At 50.5% G+C, this 25,961-nt stretch overlaps 1 protein-coding gene across 1 annotated transcript; it reads left to right on the top strand.

Annotated features, from left to right (window-relative positions):
* Window positions 1-665: 665 nt before the first annotated feature.
* On the top strand, window positions 666-25,961 carry OGDHL (oxoglutarate dehydrogenase L). The gene is made up of 22 exons (XM_007938613.2): window positions 666-869; window positions 3,635-3,805; window positions 6,403-6,505; window positions 6,901-7,016; window positions 7,163-7,317; window positions 8,312-8,458; window positions 10,077-10,167; window positions 12,670-12,849; window positions 13,013-13,141; window positions 14,569-14,748; window positions 15,019-15,171; window positions 15,678-15,780; window positions 16,431-16,559; window positions 17,968-18,118; window positions 19,163-19,290; window positions 20,191-20,369; window positions 22,748-22,819; window positions 22,932-23,057; window positions 23,151-23,223; window positions 24,649-24,812; window positions 25,020-25,174; window positions 25,838-25,961. Exons 1-22 carry the CDS (start codon window positions 666-668, stop codon window positions 25,959-25,961), a joined length of 3,033 nt encoding a protein of 1,010 aa, XP_007936804.2.

The raw sequence follows: 25,961 nt of genomic DNA, 5'->3' as shown, positions 1-25,961 counted from the left end.
CTTGGAGAAAGCAGGTGACAAATGGTGCATGGGGAATGAGATGATCTCCAGGTTCTCATTCCTCACCAGCTTGAGTGGACTTCTAGCCTGTCCTTGCCTCCTTGGGCTGTTAGCTGCCTGAGTGACCTTGGGCCTGCATGTGAGCTCTGAGCGGGGTACAGGAGCCAGAGGGGTAGCTCCAGCCTCTCAGAGACCTTCACCTCTCAAAGCTGTGGTACTACTTTTGTGGAGTGGGGCTGTTGAGGCCTGTATCACCAGCCTCCTGGGAGAGAGGGAACACAAGTCCAGTGCTGCAATAAGAGGGAGCCATCGGTCACTGTGACTGGAGACCTAGCAGTGCCATGTGCTTGTAACTGTGAAAACTCAGAGTCAAGGGAACATGCACTTACTGCTGCCAGTGTGTGCTGGGCACTTGATAGGATGCCTTAGTGCTTAGATGGCTGTGGGAGGTGAATACGGCAGCACTGATTGACCGCTAAGCAGTCATTAGCCAGTGATCTCTGGAGGGCTGGGAGAGTGTCCTATTCATCTTTAGCTTGTCCCTCCTAGCCCAGCCCCACTCCCGGTAGCACTGAGGAATGCCAGCTGTTAGGGTCTCCTTCTCCTTGGGCTCGGCAATGTTAATTCCTGTGATGTGTGCCTCCCTCCTTGTTGCTGTGTCCAGAATGAGTCCACTGCGGCTGCTGGCATCCCGGCTTGGTGCACAGGCCATAAGGCTCCTGGTCCCACATGATGTCCAGGTGGTCAGCTGGCAGCTCAGGTCCTCTGGGCCCCCAACTACCCTCCCCAACAGCAGAAGTGGAAGCAGCTCCAGTTACATTGAGGAGATGTACTTTGCGTGGCTGGAAAACCCCCAGAGTGTCCACAAGGTCAGTCCCTTGCTCATCCTCCCCACTGTCTGGGGGGGTGGGAATCCCTAGGTCCAGCTGCAGGTGGAAGGAGAGTAGGGGAAATAGCTTGTCTGCCATGGGTGAGGGGCTTCTCTGCTTCCCAGGTCCTCAGTCACCCAGGAGAGCCTGTAGCTTTTCTGATGCTGTACTTGCCTGAGAAGCCTGATCATGCCCTGGACCTGAGCATGAACCCTGCCCCTTAGTCCTGATGTGCCATCTCCAGATGGCCCCTTACAAGTGTGTAGGGGTACAAGGATTTATGTATGTACTGATCTGACAAAACAAATACCTGCTGTTTTTTTTTTTTTTTAAAGTCAGATGGCAGGGCAAAACATGGAAAGTGAAGTTTTTCTTCCTCCATTTCACTGACTGCACCCCACCACCCCCAGGAATGGAACACATCACATGATCCAACACCAGCGAGCATGAAAAGTTCTACAGCAACAAGTTGTCCTCCAGTTGCTCAGTTTCCACCCTCCCCAATTTATACTTTCTTCTGTGCCCTTTCAGAGAGCTCCTTTATGCAAACTTGATTATAAACATAACTCTGGGACACTGCCTTCCCCCCCTTATACAAAAGTAGCAGGTCATGCACAGTTTGCTCCTTGCTTTTATCACTTAGCAATCTACCTCCAAGGTCTTCTCCCACATCATCACATAAAGAGCTTCATTGTTCTCCCCAACCCCTCCGCCTTGTATTCCATTATTTGTCTGCGTCGTCATTCATTTAACAGTCCCCACTGATGGACATTTGGTTTGCTTCCAGTTCTGGAGATTCTGAACAGTGCTGCAACAAATAAGCCTGGGGGTATGTCACCTTACATGTGTGCAGCTGTCTGTAGGATAAATTCCCCACATGTAATTGTTGAGTCAAACTTATTTGAATCTTTAATTTTAATAGGTATTCCAAATTTCTCTCACCTGAGGTTGAGCCAGTTTAGTGTCCCACCAGTACTGTATGAGAATGTGTGTGTGTGGGTTACCTTCATATGTGTTCTGCTATGACTATATGTGTCTAGTTTTTGATTCTACACACATAGTGGGAAAGCACATGTTCTTCTGCTTGGTTCAGTTTATGACATACCCTGGTGATCTTCCATGTTAATGGAAGTGGGCTCTCATTCAGCTGGAATGTCACCTGCTAAGAGAGCCCTCTGAGTTGTCTGTCACATGGTACCTGTTTCTCCACCCACTCTTTGTCACATTTCCATTGATAGCACTCACTATTCCCTGATACTTTTGTGTGCACTGATTTGTTTGTTGTGGTCCCTTTCATGATAATAATAAATGCATCTTATTTCCTTAAAGGCTGCATAGTTTTTAGATTCTAAATATACAATCATTTATTTAATCGGTTTCCTATTGATGACCACCATTTAGGTATTTTTACATTTTTATTCTAATCAACAGTCCTGTAGGGAACATTCTTTTTTTTTTTTTTTAAACTTTTTATCATGATTTGGGTGAAAATTCAGAGCAAACTGTTTTACATTCAACAATCCATACACATTTTATTTTGTGACATTGATTACAATTCCCACAATGTAACACCACTCTTCCCACTTTTTTCCCTGTTTTTACCATTTCCATTTTTTCTTCTTTCCTATCCCTTCCTGCTTTCTGAGCTTTATTCCTGGGCAAATGGTGCCCTTTTGATCTCATATGGTTGATTGCTCTAAGGAGTGCATAACTCTCAGGTGTTATTGTTCACCTTATAGGCCTGTCTATTATTTGGTTGAAAGTTGAGCCATGGGATTGAGTTCAGTTCCAGGCTTGAAGGGTGTCTAAGGGCCATAGTCTCAGGGGCTGTAAACATAACTCTGGGCTACTGCCTTCCCCCCCTTATTCTTTTACATACATCTAGGTTTGTGAGGCTATACAGGACTGGGCAGTGTTTCATTCTGTTGTACATAGGGTTGCTATGAATTGGAGTCAACTTGATGGCACCTAACAGCAACAACAACAGAATGCACATGCTCTGGTGGTATAGTGGTTAAGGCGTTTCATTGCTGACTGAAAGATTGGTGGTTTGAACCCACCAGCCACTCTGCAGAAGAAAGATGTACCATATCTTCCATAAAGATTCATACCCTTGGAAACCCAATAAGGGTTGCTATGACTCTCAGAGTAGTGCCTAAGGCACTTGACTGCTAACCAGAAGGCTGGCGGTTCAAACCCACCAGCCACTCCTCAGAAGGAAGATGAGGCAATCTACTTCCGTAGTGATACTGCCTTGGAAACCCAAGGAGGGATCGCTATGAGTTGGGTCCAACTCGATGGCATATAACAATAAACAACAACATGACTCTCAGTCAACTTGATGGCAGGGAGTCTGGAGAGGCATGCATCTACAAGCATACCTATAGAGTAAATGTCTAGCAGTGGAATTGCTGGTTCTAAATGCATTTTAAATGTGGAGGGACTGTCTACCAAATTGGTCTCTGCAAAGGCTTAACCCATGGTGTGTGAGGGAATGCTTTCCCCCAGGCTAGAAACTCCTTCTACCTGAGCAACCACTTATCACAACTCTAGCCCCTTCCTCCAAAGCTGGTTGTGGGAGATCTAGTCTCTGAAGAGGAGGAGGCCTGGTCTAGTTGTGAGAGGACATTTCAGCAAGGTATCAGAAAGGCCCTGAGAGCTGTGGAAACTATGGAACACCCAGTGCCCCCCAGGGCTCAGTCTGGGCCATGCTAACTCCTCCCAGGCCCTGACCTGGCTGTCTTCTTGCTTCTGCCCCTGTCCAGTCCTGGGATAGCTTCTTCCGGAAAGCCAACGAGGAGGCCTCTTCTGGCCTGATGCAGCCACAACCCCCATCTGTTGTCCCTGAGAGCAGACCGGCACTTTCAAACAGGACCAAGACCAGCAAGCTGGTAGAGGATCACCTGGCAGTGCAATCCCTGATACGGGCCTACCAGGTAGGGGCATTGAAGGTGCAGGGCTGGGAGGCAGGGCTGGTTCCTGGGGCATGGCCTGGGGTTAATGGGGTGGGCTCTCATTTAGCTGGAATGTCACCTGCTTAGAGAGCACTCTAAGTTGTCTGTCACATGGTACCTGTTTCCCCACCCACGCTTTGTCACATTTCCATTGATAGCACTCACCGTTCCCTGATACTTTTGTGTGTGCTGATTTGTTTGTTGTGGTCCTCTTCATAAAATGTCTGATCCATAAGAGCAGGGACTTTAGTAGGAGATCCTTGATAGAGAGGGAGAACAATGTGGAACACAACTCAAAATCATTTGGAGAAAAAAAAAGGGGGGAGGGACCAGGTTTGCTGGTTCGATAGAGCCTGGTGGAACCACTGAGTCTATGGCCCCTAGCTGCCCTTCAGGTCTGGAATTCAACTCACACCTGTGGTTTTCAGCCAAACAAAAGACAGGTATATGAGTTGAACATTTGCCTCAGGGAGATATACTCCTTGGAGAGAACAATCATAGGAGAAAGAAGGGCTGCTTATGCACAGGGAGATAGCTCAGGGGACAGGAGTGCATGGAGGGATGGACACTGGAAAGAGGTAACTATGGGGAGGAAATAGGAGGGGAGCTGTTGCATTGTGGTAAACTGTGGTCAATGTCATGAGACAAAGTGTATGTGAACTGCTGTATGGAGAGTGAATTTGCTCTGTAAATCTTCACCCAAATCACAATTAAAAAAAAAAAAAAAAGAAAGAAAGAAAAAAAAGAGCAGGGACTTTAGCTGCAACCTCACTGTATCCTTGAGAGCACTTAGTATTACTTTCTAAAAATGTGTGTTGAATGAACATTGAATAGATTGACCCTAGTAATGTTTATTCTTGCCTCTGGACTATGCATTCCAACAGGACAGGGACTGGTATACAGCAAGGACTTAATTAGTGCTTATGGGATGAACACTACTGTCCCACCACATATTGCTTTCATCTGGAGACTTGAGCTCTTCCATGGTGGGTCCCCAACTGGGCCCCTGCTCTTGAAAAGATTCTTCATGATGTTTGTATTCTTGGTCTTGACTGAACAGCACTAATTAGAGAGCTGTTCTGAGTGTTCACTCCACAATAAGTGTAATCATTTGGGATCTTTCTGGGAACCACTGGTAGAAGATGTTTCATCAGGGAGATTTGTCATACAGAGGGAATAGTAAGGGCCCTTGGCAGACTCCATGGGAAGGTGCAGCAAGCTGCTGCAGGAGTGGTGGTGAGCTGGGCTGGGGAGCAGCATTAGCAAATGGAATGGCAAGGATGCCTTGCCTGAGTGAGGCGGGCTTTGTGTGTGAGAGGACAGCTGTGTGCCCTGGGCACCACCAGTGTGAAAGGCATTGTGGATGGAGGAAGGAAGAGAGCAGAGCTGGTCTCTCACTGGCTGAGTACTTAATGTATTGGGGACTTGTCATTGTGTTTTTCTGGCTGATTAAAAGAAACAGAAAGTGATCTAACCATTGATGTTGAAAAGGAAGAACAAGAAATATAAAACTGTATATTAAGCAAGTTGTACTGTGGTGGCTGGCTTGTTGCTGTGATGCTGGAAGCATACAGCCACCAGTATTTCAAATGCCAGCAGGGTCACCCATGTTGGACAGGTTTCAGTGGAATGTCCAGACTAAGACTAGGAAGAAAGGTTTGGCAATTTACTTCTAAAAATTAGCTAATAATACCTTATGGAACACAAAGAATATTGCCTGATTTCATGCTGCAAGATGAATCTCCTAGGTTGGAAAGCACTCAAAAGACACAAAAATGGACTCAAATATACCAGTGATCATGCAGATGGCACAAATCAGGAGGCATTTTGTTCTTTCATACATGAGGTCACCATGCAATTGGAGCCAACTTGATGACAACTAACAATAATATATTAAATACAGAGTAACATTTGAGTGGAGTTTCTGGGTGGATGAAGTGGTTAATTCACCCAGCTGCTAACTGAAAGATTGGTGGTTCCAATCCACCTAGTGTGCCTCAGAAGAAAGGCCTGGAGGTCTACTTCTGAAAAATTAGCCACTGAAAACCCTGTGGAGCACAGTTCTACTCTGACACACATAGGGTCACCATGAGTCTGAATCCTCTTGATGGCAACTGGTTTAACATTTGAGTGCTGCCCGGAGGCCTTCTCTTCTAAGCATAGTTCCCAGCTCTTCACCTTGTCTGTCTTTACCCAGCCATGACCAAGCACTAGAGTCCTCTCAGCACAGTAGTCTCTGCATTTTGGGGTGTTACTCAACATTTGCCAGGTAAACATCTGCCGAAGGTGGAAGAAAAATGCAGCTACTGGCTCCAGCCTGTTGTAGTGACTTGGGGGGATCTTTTACTGGGCCTGCTTTTCCTCCCAAGGCTATGGGAGGCAGAGTTCTGGTTGGACTCAGCTATACGCTGTGCTGGGAAAAACGCAAAATATTATTAATGGACAGTTTTAAACATTTTAAAGGTGGGATCCTAGTGAACCCCCACATCCATCAATCCATAGCTAATCTTGTTTCCTCTATTACTCCATTTCATTCACTGGTGAGACTCCCAGTTCTGGCTTTTTCCCTTTCCTCCCAGATCCGGGGCCACCATGTGGCCCAGCTGGACCCCTTAGGAATTCTGGATGCAGACCTGGACTCCTTCGTGCCCTCAGATTTAATCACAACCATCGACAAGTTGGGTGAGCGTCCTTAGAACTGGTACATATGGCCTGAGGTAGGGGCTCTTGGACTCTGGAGGGCAGACTGAGCCAGTGTCTCTGGGTCTGTGAGGCCCAGAGACCAGCACACTGGCTCCTTTGTGATCCTTGCCCACCACTGCGTGGTGTCCCTGAGAGGGATGTCTCACCTGAAATCTTGCTGAGCTGGGAGATCGTTCTTGGGAAGTGTAAGTGCAGGCCCCCTTCTCGTCTCTGATTGTCCCTGCTGACAGAGGGTCCTTGAGCTTCTTGTGGGACCTGGAGGGAGGGTGCTGGGGAGGCTGTTAAGGAGATCTGGGGATACTGTTGGGACATGAGTTCTGATCTCATGCTTTCCTTCTCTCTGCTGTCTGGGGCTCTGCCATGCCTCTTTCTAGCCTTCTACGACCTGCGAGAAGCTGACTTAGATAAAGAGTTCCAGCTACCTACGACCACTTTCATTGGGGGCTCAGAAAACACCCTGTCTCTGCGGGAGATCATTCGGCGCCTAGAGGTGAGCCCAGGCAGGCTTGTCAGGCTCCATTTCAGGGAGCTCCCAGAGCCAGACCAAGGGAGGGCGGGTGCCACCTTTTCTGTTCCAGATTCCAGGGCCCTTGTGCCTCTTCCTGCTCCTCTTGGAGTCCCCATCTGTTTTCCCAGAGCACCTACTGCCAGCACATTGGCCTGGAATTCATGTTCATCAATGATGTGGAGCAGTGCCAGTGGATCCGGCAGAAGTTTGAGACTCCTGGTGTCATGCAGTTCTCCAGTGAGGAGAAGCGGACCCTGCTGGCCCGGCTGGTGCACTCCATGAGGTCAGCCCCTGGACACATGGACAACCACAGGGAGACCCCAGGGTCCGCTAGGGAAAGGCAGTATTGGAGCAGCTGTGCCTTTGGCATGAGGGCCTTGGGAAGGGCATGGGTACCAGGTACTTGGCAAATTTGGAAAAGAGTTACCTCAGGCAGAGCTGGGCAGGAGGGTGGGGTTGGACTCCAGGATACTGTGACATCAGGGACCATGAGAGACTCAGTATACACCTTGAACAAGGGTAAAGGAGACAGGAATGTGTGGGCAGAAATACAGCCCTGGGTGGGAATGTGTGCAGCAGCATCCTACAGTGGATGGGGAGCTGGCTGGCTCTGCCCATCAGCCTTTTCTGAAGCTGCATGTGCCCAGGGCTGCAACGGCTTGAAGGAGCCCCCAGCCTGCCTCCAATTGCAAAGACAGCTCCCTAAGAAGTGAACTTAACCTCACTGTCATTGACTCATTTCCGACTCATAGCGACCCCTCCTTGGGTTTCTGAGGCGGTATCGCTACAGAAGTAGATTGCCCAATCTTCCTTCTGAGGAGTGGCTGGTGGGTTTGAACTGCCAGCCTTCTGGTTAGCAGACAAATTCCTTAGGCATTACACCACTAGAGCTCCTAAGAAGTGAAGGGTAGGCTAAAATCCAAATTCAGCAGCATGAAGCTCTTGGGGCTTTTGCAAGAGTGCCTTTTCAAGTTTGGGGTGGGGGCATGAAAGGCATCCCATGGTGTTGAATCCTTGGAGAAGTTTGCGAAGCAAGAGGGAGGGATAGTTGGGAAGGATTGTGGGGTTTGCACGCAGAGGCCTTTGGTTAAGCTGGGGACCCTATGTTAAGAGGACACCCTGTGCCTCTTGCTGGGTGTGCAATATGGTATCTGTGGAAGGTCCTAGACTTTGCAGAAGAAGGTGACTTTTCAACATCCTCTCCCAGACATCAGCAACCTACCTCATGAACAACCTCTGTGGGTCCCAGCCTTTCCTTGCTCTCTCCCCCAACACAGATTCGAAGACTTCCTGGCGCGCAAGTGGTCCTCAGAGAAGCGGTTTGGTCTGGAGGGCTGTGAGGTCATGATTCCTGCCCTCAAGACTATCATCGATAAATCCAGTGAGATGGGGATTGAGAATGTCATCCTGGGGATGCCCCATAGGTGAGCCTTACTCCCCTTCCCTCCGTCAGCCTTTCCTAGTCTTCTCTAGGCCCATAGGGCTGAGGTGGAAAAGAGAGAGAGAGAAGTCAAAGTAGGGGCTATTGGTGGGACCTGGGGGTAGTAGTGGATGGCGTGGAAAATTCTGAGTCCCTGGGCCCTGGCTTGCCCATCACAGAAAGGCTGGCATGTGGCCAGCATACAGATCCAGGGATAACTGGGTTATCTGAGACTCATGCCCCTTCCTTCCACGTTGCCATAAACCCCAAAGGGGCAGAATTTCAGAAAGGTTTTTTTTTTTTTGTGCCTTTTGGGGTTCCTGTAGACAAGGAGATGTGTGGAAGGGCAGGTGACTCAGAGCTGAGTGAGGCCTTTGGAGTTAAGAGCCCAGGGATTCTGTCCTCCTGTGAGATTGATCACACATTTAACAGGACTGTGATGAGGACTTGGAAGTCTCACTCCTTAGAGTTGAAGCCTGAGGGCCAGTGGGGAGGCTAGAGACCATGGTGGTCAGAGTCCTGCTGTTTGAAGGTATGTGAGGATATGAGCAGCAGACCTTTGGTGACAAAGCCTCCTGGGACTGAGGTAGAGACTTAGGCACTAGTTGCAGTGGGCCATCCTGGGTCCATGTTGGCATGAGTGGTACCCAGAGCTGAGGTGCTGAGTGCCCTGTCCTGTGGGCTGGGCCACTGGAAACATGGGGTTCTGTCTGTCATAGGCTCCTTGCTCCGAGGGCCCAGAAACACCCAGTATCTGGTCAGAGAGGTCAAGCAGAGCTACCCTGGGGATTTGGGACAGAACGGACTCACATGGTTTCAGATCTAGGGACTGGGGGAGTGGGATGGTCCTGGTGGTCACAGGTAGAATCTGGGCCTGTGCAATGTCCATTGGGCAGGCACTCAGCATAAGGAGGGGTCTAGGAGGGTAAGGGGTTGTTTCAGGCCAGGTCAGGCCTCCACAGTAGGGCAGGGGACTTGGAGGCTAGAGGTCTTTTCCCAAAGGGGCTGAGGTTGTCCTTAGGGCTCCTGGTAGCCCCCAAGTCCTGCCCCCATGGAACAGGAGTGAGGCCCACCTATAGGAGAACCTCTGTTCTACTGCAGGGCCAGGCAAACTGGAGGTTGGCCAGTGTTCTATATAGGCCTAGTGCTGATGTCTGCTGCGGGGAGGGTGTGTTCTGTGTCTTCTGCTGCCCTCCCCCCATTGGACTGGTGCCTACTTCTGGGTACAGTGCCCTGTGATGAGACCTTCAGACTAGACTGGAGAATTCTGAGTCCCTGGATGCCTTTCTGAGCATCCCAGATTTCAGTGCCAAAGACAGTACTCGTAGGATTAGTTGAATCCCCTTTCCCATATCTTGCTCCAAGATAACAACTGGGTGGGGGTCAGGGGCAGGGGGTGTGTTGGGCAGCTGTGATACATTGCCAGATTAGGATGAGGAAAGCTGAGGTTTTGTGCTACACTTGGGGGTGAGGTGAATTACTTCCTTTCTGTGAGGACCTGGCTCACCTGCCTGGGTCTGAGATGTGCAGATTGGTGTCTGCCTGAGTGGGGGTGGTGATGCTGGGCCAGTGAGAGGAGGCGGCCTCTGTGCCTGGTGAGACCACAGCCCCTCTGGCCCCAGGGGCAGGCTGAACGTGCTGGCCAATGTGATCCGCAAGGACCTGGAGCAGATCTTCTGCCAGTTTGACCCCAAGCTGGAGGCAGCAGATGAGGTAGGTGCCAAGCCCATGTCTCGGAACCCCTGGAAAGGAGGGTGTTCAGGAAGGGCAGGAGGGGGCTGGGAAGGTACTGTGTCCGGAGCACAGGGATAGCCAAGCTCAGACAGACCTTAAAATAGACAGACATGCAGAGGAGTGGGTGGGAGGGTGGGGATGCTTGTGTGCGGCCGGTAGGACCCTTTGGTACAGGTACTATAGTCTGATAGCTGAGGGGTTTTCAGATACCTGGATCAGCTGCATAGTTGGGGAGATTGAGGCCCAGAGCTGCAGCAGCTGGCCTAACTTCTTTAGCACAGCAAACATGGTCCTACCATTGTGCCCAAAGTTCTGTCCACTGCCCCTCACTCATTTGTTTTGTCTTGGGGGGTCTCCTATGCTCTTTGAAGAACTGAGGAGACATTTTTCTGCTCACAGTCCTATCTGGGGTCACATACACATCTTGCTGCTTCACACCCCAGGCCTTTGCCCATGCTGGGCCCTCAGTTTACACTGCTTTTCCTCACCTCTGTTTTCTTCTTTTCCAAAGCCCTGCCCATTTCCTTTGACTGTTTCTACTCTGTCCTTGTCCAGTGCCTGCATGTGCACGTGTGCATGTGTATGGCCATCTGTGTATGCATATATGCGTGTGTGTGTTTGTCAGTCTCTTCCTCCAGGATGGTGGAAGGGCAAGGGCAGGGCCCAACACAGGGGCTTAACATTAAATGACTGTTCCAGAGCTGGAACGAGACCCTGCCCTGCCTGTGGGCTCCCAGCCCAGACTCTTGCCATAATCCTGTTCATTTTGCCCAAGCTACTTTACCTTTCTGAGTTTCAGTTTGCTCTTCTGTAAAATGGGCATGAAAACAGCTGCCCCCAGAATTGTTGTGAGGAATCAAGGAGATGGTAAGTGTGTGTAAACTGTAAGGTCTAGTCAAAGGAAAAGCTTAACATTTTTTTTTTTTTAAATCAAAAAAGAAATATGATCATTGTCTTTAAAAAAGATAGTACAGTGAGAGTCAGTTTCCCTTGGAAGACCCTGTTCTTGCTCCCAGGGCTCCTGTGGCAACCAGTTTCTATTTGTGAGTTTTTGTTTGTGTTTAGGTATGTGCTTCCAGAAATGTCCCATGCAACACACACATACACACACACTTATTCCAGGCAGCCTGGTTTGTGGGATGCTGTGGAGTGTGCTGAGCCACTGCCTGGCACCTTCACTTGGTAGTTTGTCATTGTTTACACAAGCCCACATAGAGCTGTCTGGGTTCTTCTTGCAGCTACCCGAGTGTGTCATTGACTTAACTGTCTTCAGAGATGGATAGTAAGGCTACAGTAGTGCGCATCCTTGCACACAGGTGTGAGTGATGGCTGAGAAGTGCTGCAGTTTCTGGATCTCAAGTGTATGATGAAATTACCTTCCAGTCCTCAGCCAACTGACAGTGTGTGAGGATGTCTGTGGCCCCACAGCCTCATTGCTTCTGCCAGTCTTTCCATTTTTGCCAGTATGATCAGTGAAAATTTGTCTTCAGTTCAATTGAACATCTTTTCATATATTTTAAAGCCATTTTGTGTTATATTTTCTGTAAGTTCCTCTTTGTGGCTTTTACTCATTTATTTTACTGATTTATAAAAGTACCTCATATGCTGAGCAAATTAGCCCCATGCCTGCATTTATTTTATAAGTACTTTTTTCAGCTTGATCCTCCCCCCACCCCCAACATTGTGTATGGATTTGCTTCCTCCATGACAAATTTATTAAAATTTAGCTGTCTTCTCACAGTAACAGTTAAGCACTCAGCTACTAGCCGAAAGATTGGTGGCTTGAACCCCCCAGAGATACCTTGAAAGACAAGCCTGGTGATCTGTTTCTGAAAGGTCATGACCTTGAAAACCGTATGGAGCACAGTTCTACTCTGTAGCATGGGGTCACCATGAGTCGGAATTGACTCGATGGCAACTAACAACAGCATCTTTTATGGTTGCTGGGTTTTGTATATGGGTTAGGAAGCTTGTCCCTACTCCATAAAACATGTCTGTCATATTTTTTCATAATACTATGATGGACTCATCTTATGGGCACATTTTTGATCCATCTGGAAATTCCTTTGGTGTAAGGAGTGTGGTAGGAATTCTGCTTCCTTTTTTTCCCAGAGGTCCAGTCAGGAGTCTTAGCACCATTGTGAGTCACTTTCCTTTCTTTATTTTTGTGTTTACTGTAATTGGGGCCCTTCTTACTGGCTCTTTACAACTCTCATTGCTTTTGTCCTTCTTAGGTGCACTTGTGGTTGATAATGCTGAAACAACGGTGGTTGATAATTCAGATAGAGTGTGATGTGGGTGGAGTGGGGTGTAATGTGGGCCCAGGAGGAACCAACCTCTTTCAGACCCTCCTGGAGGGGTGATAAGGGGAAATGTGATGGGAAAGTTGGGTCATAAGAGGGTATGGATCAGGGAGGGTGCAGCCTTCCTAGAGCATTGTGGGAATGTCCCAGCATCCATCCACATGCCTTCAACCTTTAGGGCTCTGGGGACGTCAAATATCACCTGGGCATGTACCACGAGAGGATCAATCGGGCCACAAACAGAAATATCACTCTGTCACTTGTGGCCAACCCCTCCCACTTGGAGGCTGTGGACCCCGTAGTGCAAGGAAAGACGAAGGCTGAGCAGTTCTACCGTGGAGACTTAGAGGGCAAGAAGGTGAGCTCAGCCTGGCCTATGAGAGGCTGGGCCCTGGTGGCTGGGCTTCCACAGGTGCTGGACTCCAGGATCTGGGCTCTAGTACTTAGCACTGGACGGGCAGGGTTGGGGCAGACAGACTGGGATGAAGTGACTCCTCCTGGCTCACAACTTGGCCCTGCAGGTCATGTCCATTTTGGTGCACGGGGATGCTGCCTTCGCTGGCCAGGGTGTGGTCTACGAGACCTTCCACCTGAGTGACCTGCCTTCTTATACCACTAATGGCACTGTGCATGTCGTCGTCAACAACCAGGTGAGGGGAGGGCTCCACACTGGCCTGGTCAGCATGTCCATCCCTGGGAATCCAGGTAGCCATTTAGTGAGACCACCCTGGTTCTAATTCCACTGCTCTGCCACTTCCCAGTGTGTGAACTCAGGCAAGTCACCTTATTTTCCCAGCCTCAGTTTCCTGGTCTGTGTGAAATTGGGTCCCATTATATACATAGAGCATAGAGATTATAAAGATGAAGTGAATACCTTACCTGTATAGGAAGTCCCTAGCAAGGAGAATGGATATGTAATTAGATGTTACTTTTAGATCTATATGAGCAAATTGGTTTTAGAAGATAACAATAATAGTGACTTTGTTTTTTATCTTACATTAGTTTATTATATTGGGGCAAAATTTATATAACATAAACTTAACCATTTAAAAATGTATAATTCAGTGGCATTTAGTACATTCACAGTGTTTGAAACCATCACTTCTAGGTAGTTCCAAAGCATTTTTATCACCCCAAAAGGAATCCCCAGACCCATTAAGCAGTTGCTCTCCTTTCCCTTTGACAACCACTAATCTGCTGTGTGTCTCTACAGCTTTACCCAGTCTCAGTGCCTTTGTTTAAGGTAGCCATGATTAATAACGGCTCTTCTTGTGAGCTTATAAAACCTGTGTTAACTACTTTATTTGCATTCTGTGAGTTGGGTATTTCAATCAACCCTTTTTTATTGAACAAGAAACTGAGGCTTTGGGAATTTAAATACCTAGCTCAAGATTGTAGTTAGTAACTTGGGGGGAGTGGGACTTATGAGGGCCTACATTCCTAACTAGGAGCTCTGGTAGCGTAGTGTCTAAGGCACTTGACTGCTAACCAGAAGGCTGGTGGTTCAAACCCACCAGCCACTCCTTGGAAGGAAGGAAGGTTGGGCAATCTGCTTCCGTAGTGATACTGCCTCAGAAACCCAAGGAGAGGTTGCTGTGAGTTGGGTCCAACTCGAGGGCACATAACAACAACAACAACAACATGTTCCTAACTAAACCAGTTGCCATTGAGTCGATACTGACTTATGACAACCCCGTGTGTGTCAGACTTGTGCTCCATAGGATTTTCACTGCTGATTTTTCAGAAATAGATCTCCAGGCCTTTATTCTGAGGCATGCCTGGGTATATGCAAGCCTCTGATCTCATGATTAGCAGCTGAGCACACTGACCGTTTGCACTATCCATGGACTCTTACCACTGCATAAATATGATTGTGGAAAAAGAGAGCAGGCATGATTCCCCTGCTTTTGGCTGATCCCCATGGGAGCTGCTGCTGTTTCTGAATGTGGCCCATTCACCATAACTATCCCTGTCCCACCTGGGCACACCTGATGGACCTTTTGGCAAAGACCTACTCGGATCCAGGCCAGACACCTGCTTCTCTAGCACTGCATAAATGGAGTTCTCCCTGCTTCAGATTGGCTTCACTACGGACCCCCGAATGGCCCGCTCCTCACCGTACCCTACTGACGTGGCCCGCGTGGTCAATGCACCCATCTTCCACGTGAACGCGGATGACCCAGAGGCGGTGATATATGTGTGCAGTGTGGCAGCTGAGTGGAGGAACACCTTTAACAAAGATGTTGTCGTGGACCTGGTGGGTCTAGGGGAGGCCAAGGCAAGGGCATGGATGCCTGTTCCTGTCGTACAGAGTGGGGCCAAGTGGGTCTCAGCATCTGTAGCAGTCAGTTCTGGGAACACTTCTTGGACAGGGAGGATTTAGTGCCCCCAAGAGCAATGTGTGCAGAGACTAGGGGTTGGGACCTCCGTTGGTGGATTGGTGTGCCCTGCTTGGCACCCTGTGGGGCCAGTCGTAGAATAGTCACATAGTCTGGGCAGGGACTCAGCTGCCCTGCTGCCCCTACAGGTCTGCTACCGCCGGCGTGGCCACAATGAGATGGATGAGCCCATGTTCACACAGCCGCTCATGTACAAGCAGATCCACAGACAGGTACCTGTGCTGAAGAAGTATGCAGACAAGCTTATTGCTGAGGGCATGGTCACCCTTCAGGAGTTCGAGGTGAGCATGGATGCCTAGGACAGGCCTTGGATGGCACCTAGGGGTAGAAAGAAGGGAAACACTGGGGTGACTGCTGGCATCAGCCCAGTGCTGAGCATTAGGCATTGAAAGAAGTTGATGCAATGGTTCTTGTCCCCAAGAACCCCTCGTTTTGCTGGGGAGGGGTGCAGAGGATTCAGTACACCAATATGTTGTGATGCAGGGAAGTCCCACTGAAGCAGGAGTCAGGGAAAGCTTCCTGTAGAAGGTGGCTCAAGTTGGCTTTGTTATCTGGGGATATGTTGTCTCCCGCCTTTGGGGAACTCTGAGAGCAAGGGCTATGATCTTCACTGTGTTTCTTGCAAACCTTTTGCTGATCATACCAACTGGTACCAGGAGCCCCTTAAACTGTGAGACTTTGACCCCTGGCCATGAGTTCCCTGCAGACTAGTGGGGAGAAAATTACTGAAGTTGGTAGGGGGACCAAAGGCATACAGAAGTTGGTACTGCTTTTGTCCTGTTTTTAGGAGGAAATTGCCAAGTATGACCGCATCTGTGAGGAGGCGTATGGCAGATCCAAAGACAAAAAGATCCTGGATATAAAGCACTGGCTGGACTCCCCCTGGCCAGGTAAGCAAGTACCATTTGGCTCAGAGTGGTCTCTGACCCTCCCCTGCTGCCATGGGCACCATGACTAGAGGTGGCTGTGGGCACAAGCAGTCACTGCCCACTCCAGAGGCTGTTGGCTCTGTCCCTGGGACACAGAGGCTATGAGCAGTCAGTTCCTCCAGGTCAGGGAGGGACAGGAGAGAGGGAGAAGTTAGATGCTCCCTGGAAAGATGGAGTTGACCCAGGTGGGGTTGATACCAAAGGAGAGAGGACCCTGGGGGGCAGGGGGTGCTCAGGAGCTCCCACCCTATCCTCCCAGCCTGCATATTGCTACCTGCCTTCCAGGCCCAGCTGCTGCTTCCATGGGAAATCCTTGCCTCCTTGGCAAAGCTGGGCTAGAATAGGGGTGACTAGGTAAGCTGTCACCCCAGATCCAGGGAATGGAAGGAGCCCAGGCCCAAAGGGAGGACATTGGGTATGATAGAGGTTGGAGCTGTAGCTGTGGCTGTTCCTTTACTATAGGTCCTTAGGATGGGATCAGGGGAGAGGGGAACTGGGTTCAGGTCCAAGCGCTGGGTAGATCCCTCGGTCCCAGGAAGAAGGGCTGATGACCAGGGCAATCTGAGGACCCATCTCTAGCCTGAAGGTAGCCAGTGGAGTCTACTCTGCAGGCTTTTTCAATGTGGATGGGGAGCCCAAGAGCATGACATGCCCGGCCACTGGCATTCCTGAGGACACACTGACCCACATCGGCACTGTGGCCAGCTCTGTGCCCCTGGAAGGCTTCAAGATCCACACAGGTGAGGCACTGCTCAATGATCCATGTGGGTGGCTGCCCCAGACCTGGCTATTGTGCCCAGTTGGCCCATAGCCCCACCCTGTCCTCTGCAGGTCAGCTCAGCTTTCCACACCTCTTTTGCTGCTCTGTGAGGGGCCTTTGATGGAGTGCCACTCAGGGTGGGCTGAGGGGTCGGGCAGGCCCGGACATCACCCTCCCAGCTGGGGCTTGGTGACCAGTCCTAAGATGAGCATGTTGGACTTTTCCATCATCTTTGCTGGGTCATGCCTGCATCAGGAAGAGGGAGAACACGGAGATCAGGGTGTTCTGTGGACGGGTTGTTGGGCCTGGAAGGCAGATAGGATTCTACAGACAGGGAGAGTCGGGTAGCAGTGTTGGGCTTGCCCATGGTTGGGAGGAATACCAGAGACAACCCCACCTGCTCCCTGATCTGCCTCTGGGTGAACCTGTGTGAGTTGGGTGGTTGCTGGGTGTACTCCTTGCCTTGGCCTTAGTGGCCTCTTCTTGGGAAATCTGGAGAGCCTTGTGTCCTTAGCAAGGCACCTGCACTCCCTCAACCAAGTTGAGGGAATCCCAGATGTCCTTAGGCATGCCCTGGCAGGGTTCGTGTGTACTTCACAGGTGACTCTGGCTGGTTGATGGGGGGCTCAAGGGTAGGACTCTTGTGTTAGTTGGAGGCTGGAGACTGAAGTGAAGGTTGCTGGGAGGTAGAGGCACCTAGTGTTGGGCTCTCCAGACCGCCATGGCCTTGCTTTGTGTGGGGTGTGCCTGAGTCCATCTGCCCTAGGTCCTTGGTCTTGCCCCACCAAGGTGCATACAGGACACAGATCCAGGTACCATGATAGCTGTGCAACCTTGAGCCACTTAACTGAACTTTTCTGAGCCTCTAGAGAAGGGACATTATAATAGCACTTACTCTAGAGGGAGTCCTTGGGTGGTGCAAACAGTTAATGTGCTCAACTGGTAACTGAAAGTTTGGAGGTTCAAGTCCATCCAGAAGCCTGGTGATCTACTTTTGAAAAATCAGCCATTGAAAACCCTATGGAGTACAATTCTACTCTGACATGCTTGAGGTTGTCATGAGAGGGCTGTTGGGAGGAATGCATGACTCAGTGCCTGTGAACCCTTAGAACAATGCCTGGTACTGAGGAGTACTTGCTGTTTCTTCCCATGGGGGTGAATAAGGAGGCTGGACAATGGTGGGCTTAAGGAGCAGACTGTTGTATTGGCTGGAGGCTGGGGTAGGGACTGTTGGGGGGAGGGTCACCTGGCCACTGCCTGCCAAGGTCCTGCTCTGTGTGGGGGTATGCTCGAGTCTATCTGCACCCACCCCAGGGCCTTGGTGCTGCTGCTGTCCAGGGTAGATGGCCAGGCCCTCATGGCCCTTGGTCAGCACTTGCCTCCTGCAGGCCTTTCTCGCATCCTACGGGGCCGAGCGGACATGACCAAGAAGCGGACAGTGGACTGGGCACTGGCAGAGTACATGGCCTTCGGCTCCCTCCTTCAGGAGGGCATCCACGTGCGGCTGAGTGGGCAGGATGTGGAGAGGGGAACGTTCAGGTGAGGGCAGGACTGTCCCCCACTTTTGTTGCCTTCAATGAGCAGGTGGGAGAACTGAGAGGTTGGAACTGTGCTTGGGGTCTTCCAGAGTCAGCAAAGGGGCCTGCAGAGTGGAAGCCACCCTTTCTCCTTTTCCCTGACCTTATTTGGGAGCTACAGGAGGGCTGGTTTCTGGCTGAGCTAAGTCATCAAAGTGCCACTGTGTGGGCCACCACCCTCACCCCCAGGGGACCAGAGCTGACCACTTGGCCCAAGACAGTGATTGATAGTAAGCTTTTAGTCCTTTAAAGTCCCCAGTATCATTTGTGTGTGTGTGTGTGTATTACTGTCAAGCCAGCTCTCCCTATCTTACTTGTTTGCAATTTAGTTTTTAAATCCAGATGGGGGAAGATGTTTGTCAACATGTCCCATCACATTTCCCCAGATGTGTCAGATCCTGACACTGTCACTGCCCTGTCAATGAATCATGGTGTTGTGGCTTCCAGATTTTGACAAGCTGCATCTCTCATACCTGGTCACTCATTGCTGCTGATGCTGTCCTAACCAGGGTGGAGGCCACTCCACTGCACTGCCCATCAATCCTGCCAGGGCTGAGAGTTCAGCCAGGTGGCCTTTCCTGTGTGAGCCTGGGTGGGGCAGGACTGGTGAGGGCATTCCAGGGCTAGCAGACTGTCTCAGCTCCTCACGGCAGGGCAGGTCTTATCAGGCTCTCTGTGCAAGGGCTGAGGCTCAGGGAGAGGCAGCAACTTGAAGTTTGTTCTCTAGGACCCTGGTCTATTGGCTGTGGCCCCCTGGCAGTGGAAAGCAGGGCTCAGGCCCTCCACTGAACCATGTAGCTCAGAGGAGAGGCTACCTGGAGGAGCAGACCAGCTGACCCTGGCTTTCTAAGGCCTTCCTGGCATCTCCATCCTATGGTGACTCTGGCCAGGCTTTCCAGCCCAGTGATGGGCTAGCTGTGTCCCAGCTGAGAGCATAGCATGGCTACTTTGCTCAGATGGTGTGGGCCTTGCCTGTCCTTCTGCTCATCCATCCTTCTCTCTCCAGCCACCGGCACCATGTTCTCCATGACCAGGATGTTGACCGGAGGACGTGTGTCCCCATGAACCATCTCTGGCCTGATCAGGCCCCCTACACAGTGTGCAATAGCTCCCTCTCGGAATACGGGGTCTTGGGTAGGTCACAGCTCTGCCCACAGGTCTGTGGGTCCTGAGATACCTGGGAGCTAGAGAGGGTCTCGGCCCATCTGTGTTGTTTTGGCCATATCTTTGACCTAGGGCTGAGAGGGATCAGGTCAGGGCTTGGGAGGAACCACAGAAGCCCTGGGGTGGACCCAGTGGCCAGGCTGCCCTCACCAGAGCTTGCAGTGATTTCTGGGGCTAAGGTCACCTTGGAGATGATTCCTGTCCCATCCGGCCCCTGCAGGGAAACTTAGGGAGTGGTCCTGCCTGCCTGGGTGGTGCTCTGATAAGTTCATGCTCTGGGTACTGGCCTCAGTAGGCCATACAGAAAGCCTCCTAGAATCTACCATGGGACAAGGCACCAGCTGGCCCTGAGACTAGCCATTCCTGACTTGGCTTCTCTGCCTATGTTCCTGAGTTCACATCTTGCTGCCTCTGCCCTGTACCCCAGCAGCCCTGCCTTGGGGTCTTCTCTCTGATTCTGGGCTGCCTTCCAGACCAGGCCCCTTTGGCACAACCACTGGCTGGCCCACTCCTCCTTCTTTACCAGCCCCTCTGGGAGTTTCCCTCCAAATCGGCAGTTACCTGTGGAGCTGTCCCTGTCCATTCCCCTCAACTGTTCGGCACATTATGAGGGCTTGTATTGTTAGATGTTCCCTGTTGTCTCCTTAGGCTGTCTTTGGACTTGACTCCTGGTCTAGACATGGTTGATCCTGGCCATGCTTAGGGTCAGGGCTGAGGGTGGTGTCTCCTGGCATGTTGAGAGATCCTGGCATTTAAGCCCCCAGGACTCCATGGGCTCTTTCTGGCCCATTGGGAAGGGTGAGCAAGGGCAGGGAAGGTACTATCTGGTGACAGTATGTGGCAGGCTCCAGTTTGGTATCTTCTGTTTAGGCTTTGAGCTGGGCTACGCCATGGCCAGCCCCAATGCCCTGGTCCTCTGGGAGGCTCAGTTTGGTGACTTCCACAACACGGCCCAGTGCATCATCGACCAGTTCATCAGCACTGGCCAAGCCAAGTGGGTACGGCACAATGGCATCGTACTGCTGCTACCTCACGGCATGGAGGGCATGGTGAGGGCCACGGTGATGCTGGGGGGATGCTAAAAATAATAGTAATAGAAGTGATAATAGCATCAAGGGTTTATTCTATGCCAGCACTTTTACTTATTTGTTTATTTCTAACTTTTTATTGTGGTTTGGGTGAAAGTTTACAGAACAAATTAATTTTCCTTTCAACAATTTTGTTTCATAACATTGACTACAATCCCCACAATATAATGGCACTCTTCCCACTTCCTCCCTGTGTTCCTCATTTCCATTTGTCCTTCTTTCCTGCCCCTTTCTGCCTTTTGAGATTTGATTTTGGGCAAATGCTGCTCTTTTGGTCTCATATGGTTGATTATTCTAAGGAGTGCATGGTCACTTTATAGGCTGTCTATCATTTGTCTGGAAGTTAATCCCTGGGGGTGAGTTCAGTTCCAGGCTTCAAGTGTTTAAAGGCCAGAGTCTCAGGTATTTCATCAGTCTCTATCAGACAGTAAGTTTGGTCTTTTTTATGATTTTGAGTTTTGTTCCACATTTTTCTCCCACTCTATCCAAGACCTTTTTTTGTGACCCCAGTCAGAGTGGTTGGTAATGGTACCTGGACATTGTCTAGTTGTTGTTTGCATGGTCCATTAGTCCTCTAATCAATACCTCTAATACTAACTTGTATCTTTGATTTTCTTCACTCTTCTTTGCTTCAGATTGGAAGGAACCAGTAGTTGATTGGTAGTGGTAGCTGGACACTGTCTAGTTCTTCTGGTGTCAGGGTAGAGGAGGCTGTTATTTGCATGGTCCATTAGTCCTTTGAACTAACTGTTTCCTTGCATCTTTGATTTTCTTCACTCTTCTTTGCTTCAGATTGGGAGAAACCAATAGTTGCATCCTAGATGGCTACTTGCAAGCTTTTAAGACCCCAGTCACTACTCAAATAGTGGGATATAGAACATTGTCTTTGTGGACTATGTTATGCCAATTGACTTAGATGTCCCCTGAGAATTTGGTCCTAAATCCCCAATCTCAGTGACTTGTTTCTTCTAGATATTTGATATGGCTAAGAAGTTTTCATAACTTTGCCTCTAGTATGCTCTACCATAGATGGATATATTTGTAGCACATAAAAATATGTAGAAATATCCTCTGCCAAGCCTGTATATATCCATGGGTACTAGCACTTTTAGCATGCTCTATGTGATGTATTTTGGAGTCCCTGGGTGGGCAAGCAGTTAATGTGCTAGACTGCTAAAAAGGTTAGAGGTTCAAGTCCACCCAGAAGTACCTTGGAAGAAAGACCTGGTGATCCTTTTCTGAAAACTCAACCATTGAAAATCCTATGGGGCACAGTTCTGCTCTGACACACATGGGGTCACCATGACTCAGGGTAAACTCAGTGGCAACTGGTTATGTATTAACTCTCTCAATCCTTACAACAACTTGAAGGAGATACTGTTGTCTCTTTCCAGATGAGGAAACTGAGGCACAGAGCAGTGGAGTAGCTTGCCCAGGGTCACATAGCTAGTAGCCAGAATTTGAACTTCTGATTGTTCTATGCTTGCCTTCTGGTCTTTTCTGGTGTGCCTAACCTGTGGAGCCACACATGATGATGTGTATGCTGGGGCCGCCGGTGGAGGCTCCTGGGCTAATGGGGGAGGGGAGGAGGCGCAGAGTATCCCATGGGGCCACAGGGTGGGAGTGCAACCTGACTGGGCAGGCAGGGGATGACAGGAAGGGGCATGAGGCTGAGTCATCTGCAAGCACGGGTACAAGGCAGTTGGCCACTACTGACCATGTGACCATAGCCAAGACCAACCTAGACCTAGACTGTCAGCTGCAAAGGTGGTCTGTGAGGTCCTGCTCAGCTTGGACCAGTTATTTGGTCAGCAGATCATAATTTCCATCATCTCTGAATGGCTTGTTACAAACCAGGCACTTGTTATTCTAAGCATTTCATGTGTCTGTGTGGTACAATCCTTATGAGTCCAGGGGGTCAAAACTGTTATTTCCTGTGTTACATGTGAGGAGACTGAGGCACAGAGAAGTGAAGTGACTTGTCCAGGGTCTCATAACTATAAGGGCCAGCTTCTCAGGAGGTGGAGCTTGAGCTAGGCTGTGTGGGAAGGATTGGTCTGGTCTGGCTGATTCTTGTGGTGTGGGGTCCTTGGGGTGGAGGTCCTCTCTGATGGAAGGTCTTTTCACATTTTCCTCTTGTCCCATGCATTCATAGTGCATGCACATGGGCTCTGGCCATGCCCCCTTTGAGGGTATCCTCCTTTCACAGTCACCTCCCCTGGGAAGACTTCCCAGACTCCTCCAGGCACCCCTGCCCTCCCTGCCCCCAGAGTCCCTGCAAGGTCAGAATATGACTGACGCCACTCAGGCTGGCCCAAGGCACCTGGTATGTATTTCAGGGCCCGGAGCACTCCTCAGCAAGGCCTGAGAGGTTCCTGCAGATGAGCAATGATGACTCGGATGCCTACCCTGTGAGTGCTTCCTGCAGTCCCCCATGACTGGCACCTGTCTTGCTGTGCCCAATGGGCCCAGGGCATGGGGCATTGCAGGGCACTGCACCTAGCCTTATCCCCATTCCCTCAGGCATTCACCAAGGACTTCGAGGTGAGACAGCTCTATGACTGCAACTGGATTGTAGTCAACTGCTCCACACCAGCCAGCTACTTCCATGTGCTGCGCCGGCAGATCCTGCTGCCCTTCCGCAAGCCTGTGAGTCTTCCTTACTCCCATTGCAAGGACCAAAGAAAGAGCCCCTGGGCCAGGTGGGGAGAGATGGCAGCTGGGTGCCTGTTTCCCTTCCAGCTGATTATCTTCACACCCAAATCTCTGCTGAGGCACCCGGAAGCCAAGTCCAGCTTTGACCAGATGGTGTCTGGTATGTAACTGGGGCAGGAAGTGGCTTACTTTGGGGGGACCTCCAACCTGGGGCCTGGTAGTCCACAGCCCAGCCTCAGTTCCTGGAGTTCTTTTCTCCTACCCTCTGTCTTCAGCTGCTGGCTATGCAGAGGTGGAGTTTGACATGGTGGCCAACTGGCCTGGTCCAGGCTGTGGTCATTTGGGCTGGACACTGGGGCAAGAGGAGTGCACCTGGGCCTCTCAGAAGCCACTAGCAGGGCAGGGAAGCTCAGAGGCAGGAGGCCTGGTGAAGGTCTGCCTAGGTTTTTTTTGGGGGGGGGAGGGGGAGGGGAGTTGTAGAAGAATTGAGGATCATTTATTCATTCATCCATTTTTGCAGTCATCGATATGACTGGCCTTCAAGATCCAGTGCCCCTCCAAGATCTCTTAGCTTAGTTTACCTGGGGGTCAGGGTCAGATGAAGCACCTAAAGAACTGGTGTTGGAATTGAGAGTCTAAAGGTGATGAAATATGGACCAGCTGGAGTGTCAAGGGGAGCAAGAGTCCCTGAAACTCAGGGAGCAAAGCTGCCTGAGAGTGTAATCCATGGGCAGTGGGAGCAGACTGGCCAGGCAGGGCCTTAGCTCATGAACAGAGGTTTGTTCCAGCCTGTCTGCATCAGAGTTCTTTGCTGACATGGGCAGGTAAGAGCTGTGCTTTGGGATTGGACCACCTGGCCTCACTTGGCCTTGATGTCCTCTTCTGAGGTGGGAGGGCATAAGTAGTTTCCTCACATGTTTTTATTCCATGCCTGGCATGGCACCTGGCATGCAGTGTGAACTTAGGAAGTGCCTGTTAAGTTTTAGAAGTAAAAATTGACAGCTTTTGAGATGGTGGCTTGACTGCAGGGGCTGAGGGAGATGAGACTACTATGGAGATTGAGGGGCTGGTGTGACCCTTTAGGAGATGGACACAGCTGAGTGGGAGTTTGGGGTTGGTAACAATGTTGTTAGGTAAGGGTGTGTCCTTACATCTTTCTTTCTCTCCTTCCCAGGCCTCTCTGTCATCCTCCAACTATAACCTAATACATTGATGCTCCCCAGGGCTCTGATTTGGCTACAGCCCCTGTCTTTACCCTTCTCCCTGTGACATCTCAGAGTGTCATTTGTCCCCTATTCCATCTTTTGGCTCAAGGGTGCCCACTGTAGCCACAGATGTAAAACTGAGCCAGGGAGAGCCTGAGGATGCTGGGGATGCAGGTGCTGGTGTTTTGGGTGCTGGTACCTCTCTGGGTGCTGGTGCTTCTCTGGGTGCTGGTGTCCCTCTTGGTGCTGGTGTCCCGATGGGTGGGGATGTTCTTCTGGGTGTTGCTGCTCCCCCACCAGGTACTGATATCTCCCTGGTGCTGACGTGTCTCTGGGTGCTACTGCCCCTCTGGGTGTTGATGCTCTGTCAATTCCCTAAGGAACTAGCTTCCAGCGGGTGATCCCTGAAGATGGGGCTGCAGCACAGGCACCTGGACAGGTGCAGCGGCTCATTTTCTGCACGGGCAAGGTGTACTATGACTTGGTAAAGGAGCGGAGCAGCCAGGGCCTGGAGGAGCAAGTGGCCATCACACGCCTGGAGCAGGTACACTTGAGCCCCTCACCCAGCTACAGTTGTGGGCACAGTCAGGTTCCAGCCCATGGTGGTGAGCAACATGTAGAGATGGCCAGGCCCGGGACCAGGCCCAGTGGGGGTGGCCGATGGGGGCCCTGTGGCTTCTCCTCTGGGGGCTGAGCCCTGGACATGCCACCCTACCCTTGGCTAAACCCCTGTTTTTTCCTGTCAACCCAGATCTCTCCATTCCCCTTCGACCTGATCAAGCAAGAAGCAGAGAAGTACCAAGGTGCAGAGCTGGTCTGGTGCCAGGAGGAGCACAAGAACATGGGCTACTATGACTACATCAGCCCTCGCTTCATGACCATCCTAAGCCGGGCACGACCCATCTGGTACAGGACAGGCCTGAGGCCACTCCCACCCCCATGCCACCAGGGCAGGAAAAGTTCCCCTGGTCCCACCCAGGCTCTGCACATCACATTTGCTGTGTAGCTTAGAACTAGCCATTGTTCTTCTCTGGGATATATTTGAAAACTGAGAAGTTGGGCCCATTACCTTTGCTCTATCACTGACAGATCAGTTTTCCCATCCAGCATTAAGATTGGCAATATCACCTTTATAAATAGCAAACATTTGTTGCTGTTCTGCAACCAGAATGGAGTTAGAGAATCTTCCTCAAACCTTCTACCTTTCATGGTTAGACCAGTTGCTTAGCCTCTTGGAGCCTCAGGCAGGATGGTCATAGGGGAAGACATGATGCATTTAAAGGCACCTCATGGTGCCTGAGAAGATAGGGGAGGAGCACGAGAAATGCAGCAGCCTTTGGGTCATGGCCGTCTTTGTTGGGGTCCAGTGGCATGGAGGGGAAAACTGCCTCTCTTTGATCTATAGTTGGTAACTGGGTCTGCCCTGGGCTGCAGCTCATTGGGAATGTTACTGGGGCAGAAAGTCAGGTTCCACAGCTTCCTCAGGTTCCCACTCTGCTGTCCTAGGGTGGGCATGCAGTGGGAGAATGCTGGGCCCTGCCCCCTCTTACCTTGTCTTTCCTCCCCTAGGTATGTTGGCCGTGACCCAGCAGCTGCACCAGCAACAGGAAATAGGAACACTCACCTAGTGTCACTGAAGAAGTTTCTGGACACTGCCTTCAATCTTCAGGCCTTTGAGGGCAAGACATTTTAG

The sequence above is a fragment of the Orycteropus afer genome, unplaced genomic scaffold (assembly GCF_000298275.1).
Source record: "Orycteropus afer afer isolate SDZICR_OR568_19922 unplaced genomic scaffold, OryAfe1.0 scaffold00052, whole genome shotgun sequence".
NCBI lineage: Eukaryota > Metazoa > Chordata > Mammalia > Tubulidentata > Orycteropodidae > Orycteropus > Orycteropus afer.
Note: the sequence above shows the minus strand (reverse complement) of the source record. Positions and strands in the feature narration are given on the sequence as shown.